We start from the raw sequence: 22,880 nt of genomic DNA on the forward strand, positions 1-22,880 counted from the left end.
AAGAGAAGAGAAGAGAAAGGTGCTCTATCAAACCAAAGAGCATGAGCTTAAGGATCCTTTAAAAGGCACTTTTGTATCAGTATAATTTCTTCCCACTTTTCTTCCTTACCAATATGAAGCATATTATTTAACTGAAAGGTCTGGATGGATGAGATCACATTTTTAATAATAGTTGAGCAACATCACAAGGTCATATCAGAAGAGGAAGGGTTTGTATGTTCTATGTCATTATCATCAACAGGTTTCTGAGATCATAATGCTTAGGACCTGCTAGGAAAGTGGCTGCTAAGCAGTTAAAGGCCCTCGTTGCTCTTAAAAAAGCTTTGGAACTGGAATTCAATTAGAGAAAAAAGGTAGCTATGTTAAACCCAGGTATGTCCATATCACAAGGGAAGTTCAGGAGAAAATGTAGTGCTTAGTCTACTGACTTTGCAAAGATAGAACCAAGCTGTTTCACTCTATCTTTCAAAACATCTTTGACTGCTTTATTTCTAAAGCTATAGATAATTGGGTTGAGCAAGGGGGTTACCACTGTGTTGAGCATGGTTGCTACCTTATTGAAATCCATGGATGAGCTTCCAGATGGCCTGACGTAGATGAATATGGAGCTACCATAGTAGATTGAGGCCACAGTGATGTGTGAACTGCAAGTACTAAATGCTTTATTCCTACCTTCGGCGGAAGGCATCCTCATCACTGTTACAATGATGCAGATATAAGAGATGGTGGTGACAGACACAGAGGAAAGCAATGTAAAACATGATGAGGCAAATTCTATAGCTTGAATAAGGCTGTTATCTCTACACAACAACTTTGCCAAGGGTCCTGTGTCACAGAAGAAATGATCAATGACATTGGGGCCACAGTAAGGCACTCCATTTGAAAAAATTCCTCCAACTGCAACACAGACAAAACTAATGAACCAGCAGGAAAGTACCATCAGTAAACAGATGTGGCTACTCATGATGGCTGTATAGCGCAACGGGTTGCAAATGGCTAGGTAGCGGTCCACAGACATTGCTCCCAGTAGGAGGACTTCTGTGGATCCTGCAAGGAAGTATATTGTGAGTTGAATGAGACATGGGAATAAGGAGATGGTCTTCTTCTCTGAAACAAGAATGCTGAGCATCTTTGGTGTGACAGTGGTGGTGATGATAATTTCCAACCAGGAGAGGTGTTTGAGGAAATAGTACATGGGGGAGTGGAGGCGGGAGTCCAGGCGGACCATGAGGACAACAAGAGTGTTACCCATTAATGATAACACATACATGATCAGGACAAGGCAGAAGAGTGGCAGCTGCATCTTCTGGAGATTGGAAAAGCCAAGTAAAACAAATTCTGTGACAGCATCTTCTGAGAAATTTTCTCTGTTGCTCAAGATCATTGGGCCAGGCAACTGTAAAACAAGCAACCAAAAATCCCCCCACAGCAATGTTATTTCTACCTCTATGAATTCTGGGCCTGGACAAGAGAATAAAAGAAAGTAGGAGGAATTTTGAAAAATTTTGGGATATAACAAACCGTTCAAGTATATGGGGCTTGAGTCTACTTTCTGAAATTAAGACACCTGACAGGATATTTTATAAACGGTATATGACATATCTATATTTTTATAGACTTTATGGAGACGTGCATGCACATACACCACATGTATACAGACTCAGAGAGATATTCATTCAGAGTCTAGCTTATTTTCATTGTTTTTCTTCCAAAAAATGGTTAGAGTTTTTTTCTGGTGACGTGAAAGATAATGCACAACAAATTTGTAATTAATCTCTCTTCATTTATCTGTCTAAGCGAAAATGGTAAGATGGTGATCAGAAAGCCAAGCAATGATCGAATGCATGGGTGAAATATATTTCACACAATTTTACTTCCAAAGGAATCATCTAACAGTTGATCATGAATATCACTACTTACCTTCAGGGTAATGAATTTCCTTGCAGTTTTGAATTCTTCATTCAGTATGTGCCAAATTCTTTATATTTAATTGAGTGTGGGAGAGATGCAATACAAAAGGTTCAGGATTAAATGATTAATGAAAGGAAGTGGTTCTTGCATATTACTTAGTAGCAATCTTTAGCAACTCTATCCCTATCTCTTTTTGTACAGATCAAGCTTAATCAAAATATTTAAATAATTAAATACGATAAATAAAAAGCTGCTATGCAGTGCACTTTGTTAAGGAATGACTACTTCTCTAAGAAAACATACTCTGAACTCTTGATAAAAATATATTTCCTGAACATATAAGAATATTAATATAAGGTAGAGGCAAAAAAAAAAAAAAAAGGAAATGCTATCTGCTTGGCCTGAAATTCTTAACTATTACAAAAGATCTGCAGAAGATCCCCACTGCCCGCTTATAATAATTCTCAGCTTTATTTCATTTAAGCTAAAGTAATCACTTGGGGATTTAAGTAGGGATTTTGGAGATCCAGGCATGTGTGCTGGGAAATCTGTTGGGTCAAAACTAAATAAACATTGGCTTCTCACAGCAAGGAGGCGCTGTCATTTGACTAACATCAAGACCTCTGTAAAATCTGAGAGATAATTAATTGGTATTGATACATGGGGCTGAGGAAGAAAAATTGAAATTTCATTTTGAGTGAGAACTTTCAGAGATAATTGAGGCTCATAGGTTATATCTTGTTTATGAGATAGAAGAATGAGCTCTTTAGTTAAAAAGTAATTACCTTGGCTCTGGCTTGCTTCCAGTTGAAGGGGTTAGGATAGGGGCATGTCCCCCAACTCCAAATTATTTCAGGCAAGTTGTTAGGGTTCAAGAAAAAGTTCAACTTTGGAGGGATGAACTGTAGTTACATAGAGTTTTATGCCTGTGGATTTTGACCTAACTAACCATTTATCTGTATATATTATCTTGATTACATCTGAAATAATAGGATTAATAGGATAGAGGTTCAGTTTCCAGCTCAGTAGGAGGTCCCTGGCTGACTTCAGCAATCACTGTCATTTAGGACAATCTACCACAAAAATTTGCTGTTTTGAAGATACAACAAAAGGAACTGCCACGTGTGCTGAACAGTTATACTGATCATTCCTATAAATTGTAAAAATAGTTTTTGAGTCATATGCAAATAATTGTCTTGTTGAAGTTATATGGCACAAAGGAGACATTTTATCACTGTACTTTGTAAGTGGGTCCCTCCCTCCTTTCACAGGGAATGTTCAAGGAACGCATAAGCAAAGCAAAGTTATTTAATTCCTGCTTCACTTATTTTCTGAGAAATGGGAATGACTTTGTTATATTTGCTATTACTTATCTCGTAGTTTTAGTTTGGAAAGCGGTTTATTACTCTGGAGATGCTCCGTTATAACATGCCTAACTTGCATATTGGCCAGTAATTTTTCCTTTTTGAATTAAGCCACTGTTAAGCTAAACTCAAGCACTCGTCCCAGAGACATGACCTATTCTTTCATCCACCCAAGGAAGGTTGCATTTCCTGTCTTGGTTGATATTTACTGGCAAACCTTAAGGCAAAATGCCAGATTATTGGCTGAATTTCATCCTGAATTCCATAATGCATTTATAAAGGCTAATACTGACCATGTGTAGGAGGAAGGAGGATGTGAATCCACTTCTCTCCTGAATTTTTATAAATGTTTCCTTTATATTATATCCCGCCTCATGGTCATAATGGAATTCAGTACACATATATCTTGGTAGTGGAGGATTATAAATGGTAGTGGAGGATTGTAAAAAGAAGTTAAAAGACATTTTTAAACAATAATCTAAATAAAGGCCCAGAAGTAAGGGTTGTTTGGGATGAAAGTAAAGCTTTTGTAAGAGGATATTTTATACAACGTAATAGAGATCCTAAAAAAAAGGCAAAAGAAAATACAAATGATTTTGGATTAGATAAAAAAAAAAAAAGAGGGAAGAAGAATTTAAAAATCCTCAGGGAGGGCAACTATTACTCACTAAATTAAGCTTTTAGAGAGGGCATTATCCATGTTAAAAGTGAGAGAGATGGGAATAAAGATGATTTATGCAAAACCAAGATATTTTGAATTTGCAAAGAAATCAGGGAAATGGTTGGCATAGAGGTTGTGAAAAGAAAAAGAAAAGAAAGTGAAATTAAAGCTAAAAGAAGGAAATACTTTAGTGACAGATACTGCAAATATGCAAAAACTGTTTAAACAGTACTATACTACTTTATACAAAAGTCAAGAAGTTTCTTTGGAAAAGGAAGAATTACCATGCTTTTGGCTAAAAGTTTGAAGTTAATTTTACCGGACTTTATTCATGAAGATTAATGTAGCTTTTTGCCTAAAAGACAGTTATGAGATAATATTAGAAATGTTTTGGATATTCTGCAGCACTTGGAACAACATAATGTAAAATAGAGCTGCATTGATATGCTCAGATGCAGAGAAGGCCTTTGATAATTTGATTTGGATGTTCTTGTTTAGAGTTCTGGAACATATGAACCTTGGAGATAATTTTATTAAATGGGTGAGATTGATTTATACTTCTCAGAGAGCACATATAATTCTTAATGGAGAACTAACAAAACCTTGCGAGATTCAAAAAGGGACAAGACAAGGATGTGTACTGCCTCCACTTTTGTTGATTTTAGTTCTTGAAATACTGAAAGAGACATAAGACAATATCATAAATTTATGGAAGTTAACATTAAAAAAGAAACTTATCAGTTAAAGGCACATCTGGATGATTTGGTGTTAATTTTGGAAGATCCACTAGAGGGAGTAGAAACATTAATGGGAAATTAAAGGATTTGGTCTCTTAGCAGGCTTTAAGGTTAATAACCAGAAGACAAAGATCTTATCAAAAAACTTGAAATTAGAATATCAAAAAGGACTGATGGAGAAAACTGATTTTAAGATTGAGGAAAAAGTAAAATACTTGGTTATTACTATAACAAATATGAAATGTATGTTCTTTCAAAATAATTATTCAAAGACATGGAATGAAATTAAGAAGGACATATTAAGATGGGAGAATTAAAATTGTCCCTGTGGAGGAGAATCCCTCTGATAAAAATGAATGTTTTGCCAAGAATTGATGTTTTTATTTCAGACAATACCTCTTTTGACAACTGATGTAGGAATTTTAGAGAGAGAGGTTAAAACATGATTGTAAAATATCGGAAACCACTGCCTTGCACCTTTTTTCCCTTCTTTTCTATTTTTCTTTTACTTTTTTCTTGCAGTTTTGTCTTCCTCTTTGATTTCTTCCTTTTTCTTCCTTACTTTACATTACTTTACATTAGCTTGTGTTAGTTTTTATCTTTCTTTTTAAAAGTTTATACATACATACATACTGTACATGTGTGTGTGTGTGTGTGTGTGTGTGTGTGTATTTGAATGAGAAATATGTATTTTCTGACAATTACTTTTTGACTGAACAATGTATTCTCTTTCTCTGCAGTCCCCAAAGAAGTATTTTCAAATCAGAGGATTGCTGGAAAGGGTGGGGGGAACCCTCTATAAATCAATACATTTTAATGAACAAAGTTTTCCACTAAAATAGTAATGAAGTTGGGATCTATTAATTATTCCCACATGGAGTTAAAACGTTCTATTGGGAATGATTGAACAAAATATTTGAAGTTCCAAAAATAGTGTGAAAACAAATCAATATCCACAAAAATATAATGTGAAACCGGACTGAAATAGATTAATAAAACTTGAGTATTTAGCCTATCCCACAATATGATTGATGGATGGATGGATTTTGAATTAAAATCCTTCTGAAAATCTCTATATGCGGAAAAGCTATTGTAACTGTGGATACTTAATAATACACATGTTTGAGTTTATAGTCATTTTATGTTTGTAAGACACCTAGGTTTATCGTGCATAAGATGGGTTTCAATCAATCAATCAATCAATCAACCAATCAATCAATTAGTGAACCAATCTAACAATCAATCAATTAAATGTAGCATTTAGTTTATTTTGTAAAAACAAGTACTGGTGAATTTTAGACCACCTTCTTAAATTATTAGTAGCATCAAACTGTCGACATATTGTAAGGTTTGCCCCGTTCGACAGAGAAACTCTTGTGACACGTGTGGTTCACAAAGAAGGTTTACTCATGCGTAACGTAGTAGTCACAAGCAAAGCCAGGACTGGCTTGGTACAATTGCATCACTTGTTATATTCCCCCCTTCCCGCGCTTTTTTCCCGCCCCGCGATCACGTTGCAGCTGCGGATTATTGGCCCCCAATAATCCCCCTTGATTGTTCATGATGGCAGGATCGGTCAGGGTCCATTGTCCTTGATTGCCAGTTCCCCTCCGGCTGGGTTGGTTCCTCCCCGTTACGTGCAAGCCCGCGGGTTCTGTGCTGCGTTGCGATCTTGTTTCGCTGCCTGCGGCCCCGTCCATTGCTGGCTCGCGCCGTTATCAGTTTATAGTTAAAAGCTTCCGCTGCGGCTTTCCTGTTTGGCTGGGCGCAGGTGGCCCGTTAATTAGCGGCACTTTCAGTTCCTCTTTTCCCCGCTAGCTACCGCCGGTGGATTCCGCGTGGTCTGGCTGCGAGTTTCCCTGCCGCCCCATGCTTCCCTTAAGCCCCGTGCTGACCGAACCTGACATACCGCCCCCCTGAAGACAACTCCCCCCCTGGCTCTATTTCGGCTTCCCGGGATATTTATTGTAAAAGTCCCGCACTAGGTCCGGCGCCCTTATGTGGGTTTTACTCACCCATTCGCTGTGGGACTTGGGAAAATGTTTCCATTGCACTAGGAGCTGGGTCTGCCCCTTGTGCCTCCGGGCGTCCAGTATCTGGTTGATCTCGAAATGCTGCTCCCCCCCGACCATGATGGGTGGTGGCACTCCCTCTGTCTTGGGCCAGGCGTTCCCCGGCTGGTGCAGCTTTAGCAGGCTGCAATGGAACACCGGGTGGATCTTCCCGAGGCTTTTCGGGAGCGTCAGCCTGACGGTTACTGGATTGATGACCTCTGCAATGGGGAACGGCCCCACAAACCTCGGGCTGAGTTTTTTCGATGCCTGGTGCGTCTTTAGGTTTTTGGTTGACAGATACACCCTGGTCCCCCACTTTCCACTGCTCCTCGGGGAGCCTCTTGCAGTCCGCGTGTTTCTTGTAGTCGGCTTTGGCTCTTTGCAATGCCGTGTGTGCCGCTCGCCGGGTCACGTCGATTTGGGCGAACCAGGCGTCCAGGGAGTTGATCTGGGATTCCGGCTGAGGCAACTCCGGCATGGGGACGAAGTCTCTCCCGGTGGCTACTTTGAACGGAGAGAACCCGGTACTCTTGTGGACGGCGTTGTTGTATGCCACTTCTGTGAATGGTAGTAGCTCCGCCCAATCGTCCTGTTGGTGCCCCACATAGCAGCACAGGTACTGTTCGAGCCCCCCGTTCAGGCGTTCCGTGGCTCCGTCCGTCTGCGGATGCGCCGCGGAAGAAAGGGCTTGTTTCGTCCCCACCCGCTTCAGGAACTCCCTCCAGAACCGTGCGATGAAGTTGCCGCCCCGATCGCTGACGACCCGCCGGGGCGCGCCGTGGAGCCAGTAAACATGTTGCACGAACAGTCTCGCCAACCCCTCTGCCGTGGGGACTCACCGGCACGCTACAAAGTGCGCTTGTTTGGAGAATAAGTCCGTAACCACCCAAATGGCGGTCTTCCCCTTACTCTCCGGGAGCTCTACTATGAAGCGACCTCTTGCCATGGGCCGTCGGGTTCCGCTACCGACTGGAGTAGCCCTCTAGGTTTGCCTTTGGCCCCTTTCGCCGTTGCGCACACCGGGCAAGCCCCCGAGTACGCCTCCAAGTCCTTACGGAGTGTGGGCCACCAAAACTGCCGCCGGATTAAGTGGAGCGTCTTTACGAAGCCGTAATGCCCCGCGCTCCGGCTGTCATGGGCTCTTTCCATGACCTCCTGTCGGCAACCCTCGGGCACGTACAGCTTTCCTTCGTGCCACCACAACCCCTCTTGGCTGGTTAGCGCCTCTCGGTTCTGCTTGAGCCAAGCGTCCCGCTCCGCCGCCTCCGCAAACCCTTGCCTTACTTCAGGCGCCGCATCCCGTCGCTTCCCCTTGGTCTGGCTTTGGGTCACCGCCTTTGCAGCCAGTCTGCTGGCAGGGATGATGGAGTCCACGATCTCCTCCCGTAGGCTGGTGTGCTGGGGCATGCGAGACAGTCCATCTGCTAGGAAGTTGCGCTTCCCGGGGATGTGTTTTAGTGTGAACCTGAACCTCCCGAAGTATTGGGACCACCGCGCCTGTTTGGGGGATAGCTTACGCGGGGTCTTCAGGGCCTCGAGGTTCTTATGGTCCGTCCACACCTCGAACGGTTCAGCTGCCCCCTCCAGTAGATGCCTCCACGTGGCCAGTGCCCACTTGACTGCGTACGCCTCTTTCTCCCACACCATCCACCTCCTCTCCGTCTCAGTGAATTTGCGGGAGGCGTAGGCGCATGGGTGGATGGCCCCTTCCGGGCTGGGCTGGAGCAGGACTGCCCCCGTTGCCACGTCTGACGCATCTACTTGGATTATGAACCGCCGATCTGGGTCGGGATGGCGCAGGATCGGCTCCACTGTGAACCGCCGTTTTAGCTCCTCAAACGCCCCCTGGCATTCTGCAGTCCACGCAAGCGCCATGCTGGGCTTGGGGGGTTTCCCAGTGCCCTTGGTTTTTAGCAGGTCGGTTAGGGGAAGGGCGATTTGGGCGAAGTTCGGGATAAACTGTCTATAGAAGTTCGCAAACCCTAGGAAGCTTTGGAGTTGCCTCCGGGTTCGCGGTGCTTCCCAGCCCAGGACATCCTTTACTTTCGCCGGGTCCATCTCAATTCCCCGGCTGGATATTCAGTAGCCGAGGTAGTCTAGTTGCTCTCGATGGAACTCGCATTTCGATAGCTTCGCGTACAGCTGTGCCTTCAGCAGTCTCTGGAGCACCGTGCGCACCAGGCTCACGTGCTCCGCCAGGGTTTCGGTGTAGATGAGGATGTCGTCCAGGTAGACCAGGACACCCCGGTAGAGTAGGTCGTGCAGCACCTCATTTATTAGCTGCATAAATACCCCCGGGGCCCCTTTTAATCCGAACGGCATCACGGAAAACTGGTAGCTTCCGAGCGGCGTGTTGAACGCCGTCTTCCACTCATCTTTTGCGCGGATCCTGACTCTGAAGTAAGCTTCACGCAAGTCCAGTTTTGTGAACACCCTCCCCTTAGACAGATGCGACATCAAGTCCTTCATCAGGGGGAGGGGGTATTTGTACTCCGTGCTGATTGCGTTCAGCCCCCGGTAGTCCACGCACATTTGGAGCGAGCCATCCTTCTTCTCCCGGAATAGTACCGGGGCCACTAATGGTGACTTCGCGGGTTGGATGAATCCCCGCGCTAGGTTCTTGTCTATGAACTCCCGCAGAGCCCCCATCTCCCTCCTTGACAGGGAGTACATTTTCGGCTTAGGCAGGGTCGCCCCTGGCTCTAGCTCGATGGCGCAATCGCTGGGCCGGTGTGGTGGGAGCTGGTCGGACTCCTTCTCCCCGAACGCTGCCGCCAGGTCTCGATACTGCCTCGGGATTCCGCCGCCCATCGTGGGTTCCCCGGGCCTGGCCTCTCGCTTTGCGGTTGTCTCGCCAGTCGCCGCTGCCTCCCCACGCCTCGGGATCGTGGCGGGTCTCTGGGGTCCCGGCGCTACTGCTGCTGCTGCTGTTGCCGCCCGGGTCTCAGGCTCCGTCTGCTCTCACCCCGTCTCCCGGTGTCCCGGACCCTCCACTTGCCCGTCTGTGGTTGCGGCCGCACCCGTCTCCATGGCTCGGTCCACTCTGCTGTCGCACTTTGCCGGTCTGTCGACCCCGAACCGCACTGCCTCCGCCGTCCAGTCGACCCGTGGGTTCTGTCGCCGCAGCCACACCAAGCCAAGTACCACCGCGTAGTCGGCCACCGGGACCACCACAAATCTCAGTTCTTCCTGGTGACTCCCGATCGTCATCTGGACCGGCTCGGTGTAATACTGAGCTGGCTCCCCCCCTGCCAGCGTGCCATCTAGCTGGCTGAATGCAATGGGCTCCCGGAGGCGCCTCAGCTGTAGTCCGAGCCCCGAGACCACAGCCGGGTGCATCAAGCAGTGGGTGCAGCCTGAATCCAGTAGTGCCCGCAGCTGTGCCTCCCCTCCAGATCTCACCCCCCGGATGTGTATTCTCACCCGGAATGGAGGGCAGTCCTCATCTCCTATTGGGTCCGCGCGTCTTGACTCCCCTGCTCGCACTGGGACGCCGTTCAATGCGAGCGCGCCTCGTTTCCCGCCGGCTCTGAGTCCTCTCCGGAGGACGCTGTCTCCGGGGTCGACCACCCCCCGCGTCCTTTCTTGGTCACCGCCGCCACTGCCCCCTTCCGTGGTCGGTCGCCGGCCCTTTTCCCGGTCGCACGCGGGGGCTTGACTTCAGGCCGTGGTGAGGGCTTGACTTCAGGCCGTGGTGAGGCTCCTTCCCGCTCCGTCGGGTACTGCGCTGCTCGGTGGCCTCTGCCTCCGCACCGGAAGCACAGGTTCGGGGCTCTGGTCACCTCTCGCCCCCCGGTGGACTGCCGCCAACTGCTCCGCCCTTCCTCGGGGGTTCTCTCCCTCGGCTGGTCCCTCGTCTGGTCCCGTTGCCTCGCGCTCTGTTGAATCTGCCGCCATGCCGATTCCGCCGTTCCGGCCAGCCAGATCCAATCTTTCACTGTGGACGGGTCGTCCCGCCCCAGTGCCCGCTCCAGGATCTCTGGATTGAGCCCCCTCTTAAAATACTTCACCCTCAGGGACTCTGGCCAGTCCGTGAGCTTCTCTGCCAATCTCCGGAACTCCAGGGCGTACTCTGATACCGACTTGCCCCGTTGTCTGAACTGCAGGATGTCGTCCTCCGCCTGCTTGGCGCTCAATGTGTCCTTGAATCTGTCCCGGAGCGCCTGCATGAAGTCCGGGAAACTCCGTAGTTCCGCCTCGTTGGCATCGTATAGTCCGATCACCCAGCTAGCTGCTTGGCCATCTAGCAGCTCGGCCACGTAGGATACTCTATCCTCGTCCCTAGTGAATAGGTGACCACCCCTCTGCATGAACCCTCTAACGTGCGTCAAAAAGTGCGGCAGCTGTTCAGGGTCCCCTGAGAACTTCCCAGTGATGCCTCGAAGTCTCAGGGCGTCTGCCGCCCGTCGGTCCACCGACCGGGGCATCGTGGGCGGTGCCGGCTGGGGTGCCGGACCGCCACCCCTGTTGCTCGCCCCATCGCTCACCGCCGGTGGTCCCACTCTCTGTAGCAGGGTCTGGAGCATCGCCTCCATGGCGTCTAGGTGCCGCTCGACTCTCTCCTCTAGTCGGGCGAACTTCTCGACCCACTCGCGGTTCTGGGACCCTGAACCTCGGGTCATCGTGACGCCTGAACCGTCTGGCCCTTGGTTCACGCCCATCGACCACCGCTCGGTTGGAGGGCGCCCGGTCCTGGCCGCTGTCCCGTCGCTCCCGGGTGGCTCTGACCATCCCTCCTCGAGCCTGGGTTCCTCGTGCTCCAGCTGACCCATGGATTCCTCGTCGCTGGTCATGCCTGTATTGGAAAAGGAAACGCTCCTCGGTGGTACCAGGTAGCGCTAACGGTGAGTCCTGGCTTTATGTAAGGTTTGCCCCGTTCGACAGAGAAACTCTTGTGACACGTGTGGTTCACAAAGAAGGTTTACTCATGCGTAACATAGTAGTCACAAGCAAAGCCAGGACTGGCTTGGTACAATTGCATCACTTGTTATATTCCCCCCTTCCCGCGCTTTTTTCCCGCCCCGCGATCACGTTGCAGCTGCGGATTATTGGCCTCCAATAATCCCCCTTGATTGTTCATGATGGCAGGATCGGTCAGGGTCCATTGTCCTTGATTGCCAGTCCCCCTCCGGCTGGGTTGGTTCCTCCCCGTTACGTGCAAGCCCGCAGGTTCTGTGCTGCGTTGCGATCTTGTTTCGCTGCCTGTGGCCCCGTCCATTGCTGGCTCGCGCTGTTATCAGTTTATAGTTAAAAGCTTCCGCTGCGGCTTTCCTGTTTGGCTGGGCGCAGGTGGCCCGTTAATTAGCGGCGCTTTCAGTTCCTATTTTCCCCGCTAGCTACCGCCGGTGGATTCCGCGTGGTCTGGCTGCGAGCTTCCCTGCCGCCCCATGCTTCCCTGAAGCCCCGTGCTGACTGGTCTGGCTGCGAGCTTCCCTGCCGCCCCGTGCTTCCCTGAAGCCCCGTGCTGACTGAACCTGACCCATATTTCATAACTCACTTAGAGCTGTACAAACACTGTATGCATGTTATTTGCACAAGCTAGCCAATAAAGCACATCTATGGTGAGGCTTACTCACTGCCCTAAGCCATAGGAGATTTGATTGGTTTTGGCTATAGTATAAATGGTGAATATAGCCCATGCTTTAATTATGCGGTCCTATTTAACTACAACTCCCATTATCCTTTCCCATTGTATAGGTTGCCTTTGGCTGCTGGAAAGGAAGTTTACTTTAGATATGTAATTTTGGGCAGCCTGAAGGAGGAAGGAATTTCAGAAGGTAGGAGAAGAAAGGGACAAATGAGATGAGTTGCAGTTCTTCAATGCTATAAATTGGCAGAGGACCACAATGTGGAATGGAGGTATTATCAGCTTCAACTGCATTTTACAGTTCTATGCATAAACCCACGGTTTTGTTTCCATGTAATATAAAAAAAAGACATGTCAATTTTGTACACAGCTATGATGGCTTTTGGTAACTTTAGAAATGTCATATAAGTGGTATGGTTTAGATTGAATGTTCCTCATCAGTTGTCAAAAGGCCCTCATGCCTTGTCAGAAAGCTTTGGAACTGGAATTCAATTGGAGAAAAAAGACAACTGTGTTAAGCCCTGACAACAAATATGAACTTTATGTTATTTCAAAATAATTATTCAAAGACATGGAATGAAATTAAGAAGGACATATTAAGATGGGAGAATTAAAATTGTCACTCTTGAGGAGAATTTCTGTGATAAAAATGAATGTTTTGCCACAAAATGATCTTTTCATTTCAGACAATACCTGTTTTGACAACTGATGTACCATTCAGACAATGGCAGAAAAATAGACCTAAATTTGTATGACGAGGGAAAAAAATCACAAGTTAAATATAAAGCGTTATAAGATGTAGAGGAAACAGGAGGACTGGGTTTACTAGATATGAATTAGTATTTTGAAGGTGGTTGTTTGTGAGTCCCGTGTAAACTGAGGAGTGCCAGGAGGCATTTGAGCGGTTAAAAAGATTATTCACCGCAGAACCCATCCTGAGTCACCCAGTTCCAAAGAAACCTTTTTTAATTCAGTCAGATGCCTCTGATTTGGCAATAGGAGCAGTCCTATTGAAAAAAGATGAAGGTGGGCTGTTGCGACCATGTGTTTATCTGTCCCGGAAATTCACTGAAATGGAGAGGCGTTTCTTAGTGTGGGAAAGGGAAGTGTTTGCAGTGAAGTGGGCTTTGATGAATTGGAGGCACTTGCTGGAGGGGGCTGATCTGCCATTTGAGGTGTGGACGGATCATAAAAATGTAGACGGTTTAAGATACCCTAGGAAATTATCTCCCAAACAAGTTCACTGGGCACAGTTTTTCAGCTGATTCCAATTCACTTTGAAATACATTTCAGGAGGGAAGAATTTCTTGGTGGATGCCCTCTCATGCCAACTGCAGCACAATAGTCCGAGGAAAAAGGTGGTATCGGCAATTATTCCAAACCATCAAGAGGCATTAGCTGCTGTAACCAAGCACAGAGCAAAGTGAAAGAACCACCCCAGGGACTGCTAAAAGAACTTAACTCCCATATGGGCAAAGATGGAACATAAAGCAGATTTAGAGGAATGAGAAGAAGAATAGTGGAAGGGGGATAGATTGTTTGTTCCTGTCGGAGCCCAACAAGGAGTGCTTGAAAGAAGCCATGACAATAAAACAGCTGGGCATTTTGGCTTTGTAAAGACCCTTCACCTTCTCAGGAGGCAATTCTGGCAGCCAACCATCCAAAAGGATGTGGCAGACTATGTAAATACATGCCCCACATGTGTGATGGCAAAAGGGCAAGGGGGCAAACCAGAGGATTGCTGTAGTCAGTGGCAAACCCTATCAGACCCTGGAAGAAGATTGTCATGGATTTCACTGTCAATCTCCCAGAGAGCTGGAAAAGGACAGTGATTTGGACGGTTACTGATTCATTTCCAAAACAAGCACACTTTATAGCTTGCAAGGCCATCCCTTCAGCATCTGAATTGGCAGCCATGTTTATCCAACACATATACCACCTTCATAGATGTCCAGAAAGGGTGATCAGAGACTACAGGATACAGTTTACTTCTAAATTCTGGAGGGCGTTTTTGAGACTAATTGGGATAAGCAGGGTCTGAGTTTGAGTTTCCATCCGCGGAAATGGATGGGGCGAGTGAACGACAGAATGCTGGGCTGGAGCAAAATTTAAGGTGTTTTATAAACTACCAACAAGAGAATTGGGTAGACTTGCTACCTTATGCAGAGGTGGCATATAATAATGCTGTTCATGACAGTACAGGATTTTCACCTTTCAAAATTGCCACTGGGCAAGACTTTTTGCCAATCCCTGAACTGCCTCATGAAAAAACAAGAGTCACCTCGGTCGATGCATGGATTAAAACAGTGTTTCTCAACCTTGACAACTTGGAGATGTGTGGACTTCAACTCCCAGAATTCCCCAGCCAGCCATCCTGGCTGTGGAATTCTGGGAGTTGAAGTTCACACATCTTCAAGCTGCCAAGGTTGAGAAACACTGGCTTAAACAGATGCAAGATCTGTGGCCAGTCACACAAAAAGCCTTGGCTAAGGCAAAGGAGAGCTATAAAAGGTATGCAGACCAAAAGAGAGCACCTGAAGAGAAATGGAAGGTGGGAGATATGGTCTGGTTGTCAACAAAAAATTTAAAATCTTCCCAGCCATCCAGAAAACTCAGCTATAAATATTTAGGGTCATTGGAGACTGAGAAAGTGATTAACCCTGTGTTTACCAAATTACCAAAGAATTTGAGCAAGATCAGTCCAGTGTTTCACAGTGATTTACTGAAGCCATACAAAGAATTTATTAGATGGCATTCCACACCACCAACCCCAGAGCCCTTGATGATTGAAGGTGAACAGCACTTCAAGATAAAAGACACTCTGGATGCCAGGAGACATAGGGGAGTCATACAGTTTTTGGTGCAATGGATACATTCCGCAACATCATTTGCAGAACGGGTAGCTAGAAAACATGTGAAAGCACCAGATTTAATTAAAGATTTAACAGGAAATACCCAGACAAACCTAAATGAATGTACAATATACTGCTAATCTAATTTCAGTAATATGTATTTATCCTAACCATACCCTGTTATTTCAAGTCTCCTAAGACATTCATGGAGGAGCCATTTTCTTTGGAGGGGTGGCATGTCAGAAACTTCAGCAATCAAAATATTAGCTTAGTAGTTGCTTTAGTAGTTGCTTGCTTTGTTTCTGCTATTTGTTAGAAAGGGGAGGGGGAAAAGGAAAGTAGAAGGAATTGGTGTGATATCAGAGGCCAGGAAGATGGGCTGTTATCGGGAGATAGGAATGTGCAAGGTTGCACTTCTTTGGGAGAGAGAATTGGTGCCTGGGAAAAGGGGGGGAGGGAAAGAAAGTAGGGAAAAGAGCGGGCTTTATTTTCAGCAATGCTTTGCTTAGAGATACATGTACTCTTCCAATAAATGAAATCTTTTTGAACCTAACCTAGGTTGCATGAGATTTTTCTTCATTGGGATCTGAACATCGTAAACCTGACAACAAGGTAGCTAATAAAGCACATCTATGGTGAGGCTTAATGACTGCCCTAAGCCATAGGAGATTTGATTGGTTTTGGCTATAGTATACACGATGAATATAGCCCATGTGTGATGGACTGGAATGGAGGAAGGGGGGTGAAAACGGTGCTCTTGTCTCCAGAGCAATGCTCTGGAGATAAGCGGAGAAAGCTGGTGCATCCCTAAACATTCCAGAAGATAGTAGAGAGTTGTGCCTCGGAGCTACTGGTCAGTCTGAAAAGATTCTGTAAATAAGTGCTAGCTAATAAACCTTGTTGATTGAACCTACACGGTCTCCAGGAGTTCCTTGGGCTAGGCCTGACACCATGCTTTAATTATGGGGTCTTACTAAACTACAACTCCCATCATCCTTTCCCATTGTATAGGCTGCCTTTGCCTGTTGGAAATGGTAGTTTATTGTAGATATGTAATTTTGGGGAGCCTGAAGGAGAAAGGAATTTCAGAAAGTAGGAGAAGAAAGGGACAAATGAGATGAGGTGCTGTTATTCTATGCTTTAAATTGGCATATGACCACAATTTGGAATGGAGGTGTTATCAGCTCCAACTGCATTGCACAATTCTATACATAAACCCGCGGTTTTTCTCCATGTACTTTAATAAAAACACACATCATTTTTGTACACAACTATAATGGCTTCTGGTAACTTCAGAAATGTTATATAAGTGGTATGGTTTAGAGTAGATTTTAGAGCTGAAATCTAAGGTTCTGAAACAAGGGGTCCCTATATAACTCCAGAATGTGATAAGGACATCTGTATATAACTCCAACATTATTACCTGGACTGATAAAACACGTTGGAGCCTAAGAATAATTCTATTCAATACAATATTTTTGTTTTCTTAAAAAAAAGTAAGGCAAATATATAGTACTTTATATATACCATTTTTACAGCAAAATGGCGCTGATTTCTAAATAAGAAACAAGGGTATCTAAATGGAGGGGATGTAACATGTTAACATTAATCGGTTGCATCATTGGATGAAGCCTCTGTCTTATCAAACTTTTATTTTCTCTCTCTGTCCTTCACATACAATTCTCACTCATGTTCACATTATCCTGTGAACAGGGCAAAGGGAAGGATACAAGAGCTATGAAAGTCACTGTACATATATACATTTTCCTATCTGCAAAATTATATAGATCTTTGACATAGTGGCTATACAAAGGGAGTTTCTTGCTGTTTTAATCAAGGTTATAACTTATTTCATTTGATCATTTATTAAACGTTTTCCTTATTTTTGACCAGTGAAAAAAGAAGGGTTTTGTATTTCATATAAACTATATTTTTTATTTAGTTTATATTTGTGTTTACTGGTCTTTCTGTATTTTATACTCTGTATTTCTGATTTATTGGTCTGAGAATGTAAATAAATTCAGTTCAAAACCTTTATTACAAGTTCAAGTTGATTTCTTTGAAAACATGGGTAACACATTTGGTGAATAACTATTCATCACTAAATTGAGAGAAGGAAAGCTGTACTGAGAAACGTGTATGTGTAATATTTCTTCTATCCCTCACATAAAAAAAAAGTATCTTGTGAGGGTTAGTTTGGATGAAGTGTAAGAATCTTTAGAAGCTCACATTTCAATAAATATCCATTTCAATTGCTTTATATTTACAAAATTCAGAAATTGAGCTGTAGCTCATGAAAGTTGTTAACTTAAAATAAAATGTATTCTTCTCAAAAGGTGCTAGCAGACTCTTTCTGGATATCGGCTACTCTAGGGTCTCACAGTTGTCTTCTTACAACATTTTTATTTGTAAAAAATGCTAATAACTCGATTAATGCCAATGCCCAGACTGATTTATCAATTTTGACATAAAATCTGAGAATACTGGCTTTTTTCAAGCTACCATGCCATCCTCCACTTGGTTTTTAGAAAATATTAATGCTAGCAATGGCCTTATGTACATGACCATGCAAGCAAATTAGAATTCTTTGTATTCGCAAATGAGTGATGATTCTGTTTTAAATTGTATCACTACAGTATGACTACAATGGATGAAGACTGCAATCAACAACAACAAAAACAACAACAATAATAATAGTATGCTACTTCCATTTTCAAGAACAAAAGTTAATATCAAGTGATGTCATTTGTACAACAAATGTTCTTCTTTTCTTCTTGGAGTTCTACTGAATCGGAATTTAATGCCTTTTCATTTAAAAACTTTGAACACCCTTTTCCCCTTTCATGAAGATGACAAAATACGTACAATGGAAATGGTTTCTCCTTGTCTTTTTCCTTCTCCTTTTCTTGCTCTTTGCTGAACTTTGGTTTGTAGGCTAAGCTTGTTGGGTCACAGCTTTCATGCAGCTGTAGAAATAACAGAAGAAAGCCAGCAACCACATAATGAATACAATTATTTTCAACATCATTTCCTGCTGTATCTTTATTTCATTTGTTTGTTTATCATTCTTAATGCACATATCCCTCGATTTATTCCTGATGAAGGATCGAACAACATTAAATCTATCATCTCCTTACTCAACATGAACATTAACTAAGGCTACTCATGGCTATGACTTTTCATGCTTATCAGACTTGAATTGAATTGATATATAACTACTTGAGATAATCCTAGGTATATCTTTAAATTTTATTTACAGAGTATTTTTGAATAGGATTTCTATCAATAACAGAAGCCAAAACTATTCTTTAAGCAAAAGAGATTCTTCATGTTTATTTAACAAATTCTGAACTGTTGAGATGTTTCTTGGTACATGTTTGAACTGAAAGGCGAGTTTACCAAATTAGGAATTTATATTGAAACTTTGTATCATTGAAATGGGAAATTTAAATCTAACTGAATTGTCAAGGTGCTATTTGGTAAAGGTTAGATGTTGTGTATATTTTGTAAAATGTTAAATGCTCATATTCTCTTTTCATCTCCATAATAATCCAGGACATGTGGTTAAAAGTTTGTAGAATGATTTGCTTATGCGCTGTATGCCCACTGTAGATTTTGTTCACTCTCCTGTGCTTTAACACCCAGTTCATAATTTTAAAGGTGTCATACCGATAGAGTCTCAGCTAATAAATAACATAGCATTTTTAATCAGTTTCTTTCTCCATTTTCCCTGTTCCTTTATTTTCTTCATTTTTCCATCTTTTTTGGCTACAGCTCAACAATTAATTTTATATAATTGAAGGATTTCTTAACTCAGCTCTCCCTCTGATATCCTGAAGCAAAGGAAAATTTCTCAACTAAAAAATTAATTAAACAACCTGACATGTACAGTATATGATCACAACGCTTGGGGGCTTATCGTGTGCTTCAGTATTAGGCTTGGTTATTTTGGTGAACAATCTGGGGACCCTATGTGTCTATTGATAGCTGATTCCTAGTCTCCTTTAGTACATTTACGCAAAAGAGTATTTGATACTCCTGTCTACTGGGAAACAAAGATCATATTATATATAACCACAATATTTCTTCTTAGGTTTGTTTGTTTTTAAAAGGCAGGAAGACAATAATTTCTATGGAAACTGAACTATTGCTGAATTGTTTTAAGAGATCAGTTATTTCTATTAACACTGCATTGTAATCCGCTTCAGTGTTAACCAACATTTTTTTTCTTTAAGAAGAAAAGAAAAGAAAAGAAAAGAAAAGAAAAGAAAAGAAAAGAAAAGAAAAGAAAAGAAAAGAAAAGAAAAGAAAAGAATGGGGCTCTATCAAGCCAAAGAGCATGAGCTTAAGTGACCTTTAAAAGGCACTTCTGTATCAGTATCATTTCTCCCCACTTTCTTTCCTTGCCACTATGAAGCTAATAATTTAATTGAATACTCTGGGTTGATGAGATCACATTTTTTCAACGAAGCTGAGCAACATCACAAGGTCATATCATCAACAGGTTTCTGAGATTATAATGGTTAGGACCTGCTAGGAAACTGGTTGCTAAGCAGTAAAAGCCCCTGGTGGCTCTTCAGAAAGCTTTGGAACTGGAATTTGATTGGAGAAAACAGTCAGCTATCTTAAGCCCTGATATGTCCATATCACAAGGGAGGTTCAGGAGAAAATGGTGTGCTTAGTCTACTGACTTTGCAAAGATAGAACCAGCTGTTTCACTCTATCTTTCAAAACATCTTTGACTGCTTTATTTCTAAAGCTATAGATAATTGGATTGAGCAAGGGGGTTACCACTGTGTTAAGCATGGTTGCTACCTTATTGAAATCCATGGATGAGCTTCCAGATGGCCTGACATAGATGAATTTGGAGCTACCATAATAGATTGAGGCCACAGTGATATGTGAACTGCAAGTATTAAATGCTTTATTCCTACCTTGGGCAGAAGGCATCCTCATCACTGTTACAATGATGCAGATATAAGAGATGGTGGTGACAGACACAGAGGAAAGTAATGTAAAACATGATAAAGTAAATTCTATAGCTTGAATAAAGCTGGTATCTGCACACAGCAACTTTGTCAAGGGTCCTGTGTCACAGAAGAAATGATCAATGACATCAGGGCCACAGAAAGGAAGTTCTGATTTGAAAACTCCTCCAACAGCAACAGAAACAGAACTAATGAACCAGCAGAAAAGCACCATCAGTAAACAGACCTGGTTACTCATGATGGCTGTGTAGCGCAATGGGTTGCAAATGGCTAGGTAGCGGTCCACAGACATTGCTCCCAGTAGGAGGACTTCTGTGGATCCTGCAAGGAAGTATATTGTGAGTTGAATGAGACATGGGAATAAGGAGATGGTCTTCTTCTCTGAAACAAGAATGCTGAGCATCTTTGGTGTGACAGTGGTGGTGATGATAATTTCCAGCCAGGAGAGGTGTTTGAGGAAATAGTACATAGGGGAATGGAGGCGGGAGTCCAGGCGGATCATGAGGACAACCAGAGTATTACTCATTAATGATAACACATACATGATCAGGACAAGGCAGAACAGTGGCAGCTGCATCATCTGGAGATTGGAAAAGCGAAGTAAAACAAATTCTGTGACAACATGTTCTGATAAATTTTCTCTGTTGCTCAAGATCATTGGGCCAGGCAACTGAAAAACAAACAAGCAAAAATCCCCCCGCAACAATGTTATTTCTACCTCTATGAATTCTGAGCCTGGACGAGAGAATAAAACAAAGTAGGAGAAATTGTGAAATATTTTTGTATATACCAAACCGTTGAAGTATTTGGAGCATGGGTCTACTTTCTGAAATTCAGACCACCTGACAGGATATTTTATATATGATATATGATATATCTATATTTTTATAGACTTTACGGACACATGTGCACATACACACGCACATGTGCACAGACTTACAGACACATTCATCCAGAGTCTGGCTTTTTTTCATTGCTTTTCTTCCAAAAAATGGTTAGGATTGTTTTCTGGTGATGTGAAAGATAAAACACAACAAATTTGAAATTAATCTCACTTCATTTACAGTATCTGGCTAAGGAAAAATGGAAAGATGGTGACCAGAAGCCAAGCAATGATTGAATGTATGGATGAAATACATTTCACACAATTTTCTTTCAAAGGAATAATCTAACTGTTAATCATTAATATCACAACTTACCTTCAGGGTAAGGAATTTCCTTGCAGTTTTGAATTCTTCGTTCAACATGTGCCAAATTCTTTATATGTAGTTGAGGGTGGGAGAGATGCAATATAAAATTAGACAAAAGGATTAAATGATAAATGAAGGGAAGTGGTTCTTGCATATTACTTAGTAGCAATTTTAGCAACTCTGTCCATATCTCTTTCTGTAAAGATCAAGCTTAATGAAAGTATTAAAATAATTAAATACGATAAAGAAAAAGCTGCTATGCAGTGCACTTCATTAAGGAATGACTATTTCTCTAAGAAAACATACTCTGAACTCTTGATAAAAGTATATTTCCTCAAGATATAAGAATATGAATAAAAGATAGAGGAAAAAAAAAGGAAATGCTATCTGCTTGGCCTGAAATTGTTAACTATTATAAAAGATTGGCAGAAGATCACCACTGCCAGCTTTTAATAATTCTCAGTTTTATTTCATTTAAGCTAAAGTAATCACTTGGGGATTTAAGTAGGGATTTTGGAGATCCAGGCATGTGTGCTGGGAAATCTGTTGTCTCAAAACTAAATAAACATTGGCTTCCCACAGCACGGAGGCGCTGTCATTTGACTAACATCAAGACCTCCGTAAAATCTGAGAGATAATTAATTGCTATTGATACATGGGGCTGAGGAAGAAAAATTGAAATTTAATTTTGAGTGAGAACTTTCAGAGATAATTGAGGCTCATAGGTTATATCTTTTTTATGAGATAGAAGAATGAGCTCTTTAGTTAAAAAGTAATTACCTTGGCTCTGGCTTGCTTCCAATTGCTTCCAGTTGAAGGGGTTAGGATAAGGGGCATGTCCCCCAACTCCAAATTATTTCAGTCAAGTTGTTAGGGTTCAAGAAAAAGTTCAGCTTTGGAGGGATGAACTGTAGTTACATAGAATTTTGTGCCTGTGGATTTTGACCTAACTAACCATTTATCTGTATATATTATCTTGATTACATCTGAAATGATAGGATTAATAAGACAGAGGTTCAGTTTCCACCTCAGTAGGAGGTCCCTGGCTGACTTCAGCGATCACTGTCATTTAGGACAATCTACCACAAAAATTTGCTGTTTTGAAGATACAACAAAAGGAACTGCCACGTGTGCTGAACAGTAATACTGATCATTCCTAGAAATTGTAAAAATAGTTTTTGAGGCATATGCAAATAATTGCCTTGTTGAAATTATATGGCACAAAGGAGGCCTTTTTTCCCTGTACTTTTTAAGTGGGTCCCTCCCCCCTTTCACAGGGAATGTTCAAGGAACGCATAAGCAAAGCAAAGTTATTTAATTCCAACTTCACTTATTTTCTGAGAAATGGGAATGACTGTTATATTTGCTATTATATATCTGGTAGTTGTAGTTTGGAAAGCTGTTTATTACTCTGGAGATGCTCCGTCATAACATGCCTAACCTGCATATTGGCGAGCAACTTTTCCTCATTGAATTTAGCCACTCTTGAGCTAAACTCTATCACTTTTCCCAAAGCTGTGACCTATTCCTTCATCC

General features: G+C 43.0%; 1 protein-coding gene across 1 annotated transcript; it reads right to left on the bottom strand.

Moving 5' to 3' along the window:
- Positions 1 to 415: 415 nt before the first annotated feature.
- Positions 416 to 20,812, bottom strand: LOC148215499 (olfactory receptor 6M1-like). The gene is made up of 2 exons (XM_088142901.1): positions 20,101 to 20,812; positions 416 to 1,461 (listed from the first exon to the last, which is right to left on the bottom strand). The coding sequence occupies exons 1-2, from the start codon at positions 20,810 to 20,812 to the stop codon at positions 416 to 418; spliced, it is 1,758 nt and encodes a 585-aa protein (XP_087999027.1).
- Positions 20,813 to 22,880: the final 2,068 nt, after the last annotated feature.

Source organism: Python bivittatus, unplaced genomic scaffold, assembly GCF_059951505.1.
Source record: "Python bivittatus isolate LINGU-HERP-01145 unplaced genomic scaffold, Pbiv_v1 ctg000470_np1212, whole genome shotgun sequence".
NCBI lineage: Eukaryota > Metazoa > Chordata > Lepidosauria > Squamata > Pythonidae > Python > Python bivittatus.

What these genes read in the sequence shown, in the direction of transcription:
- LOC148215499 (XM_088142901.1), bottom strand. Translation starts at nt 20,812, where the DNA reads ATGATCTTGAGCAACAGAGAAAATTTATCAGAACATGTTGTCACAGAA. An exon ending in GAGGATGCCTTCTGCCCAAG is followed by an intron (nt 1,462 to 20,100) that starts GTAGGAATAAAG and finishes TCTCTTGTCCAG; the next exon opens with GCCCAGAATTCATAGAGGTA.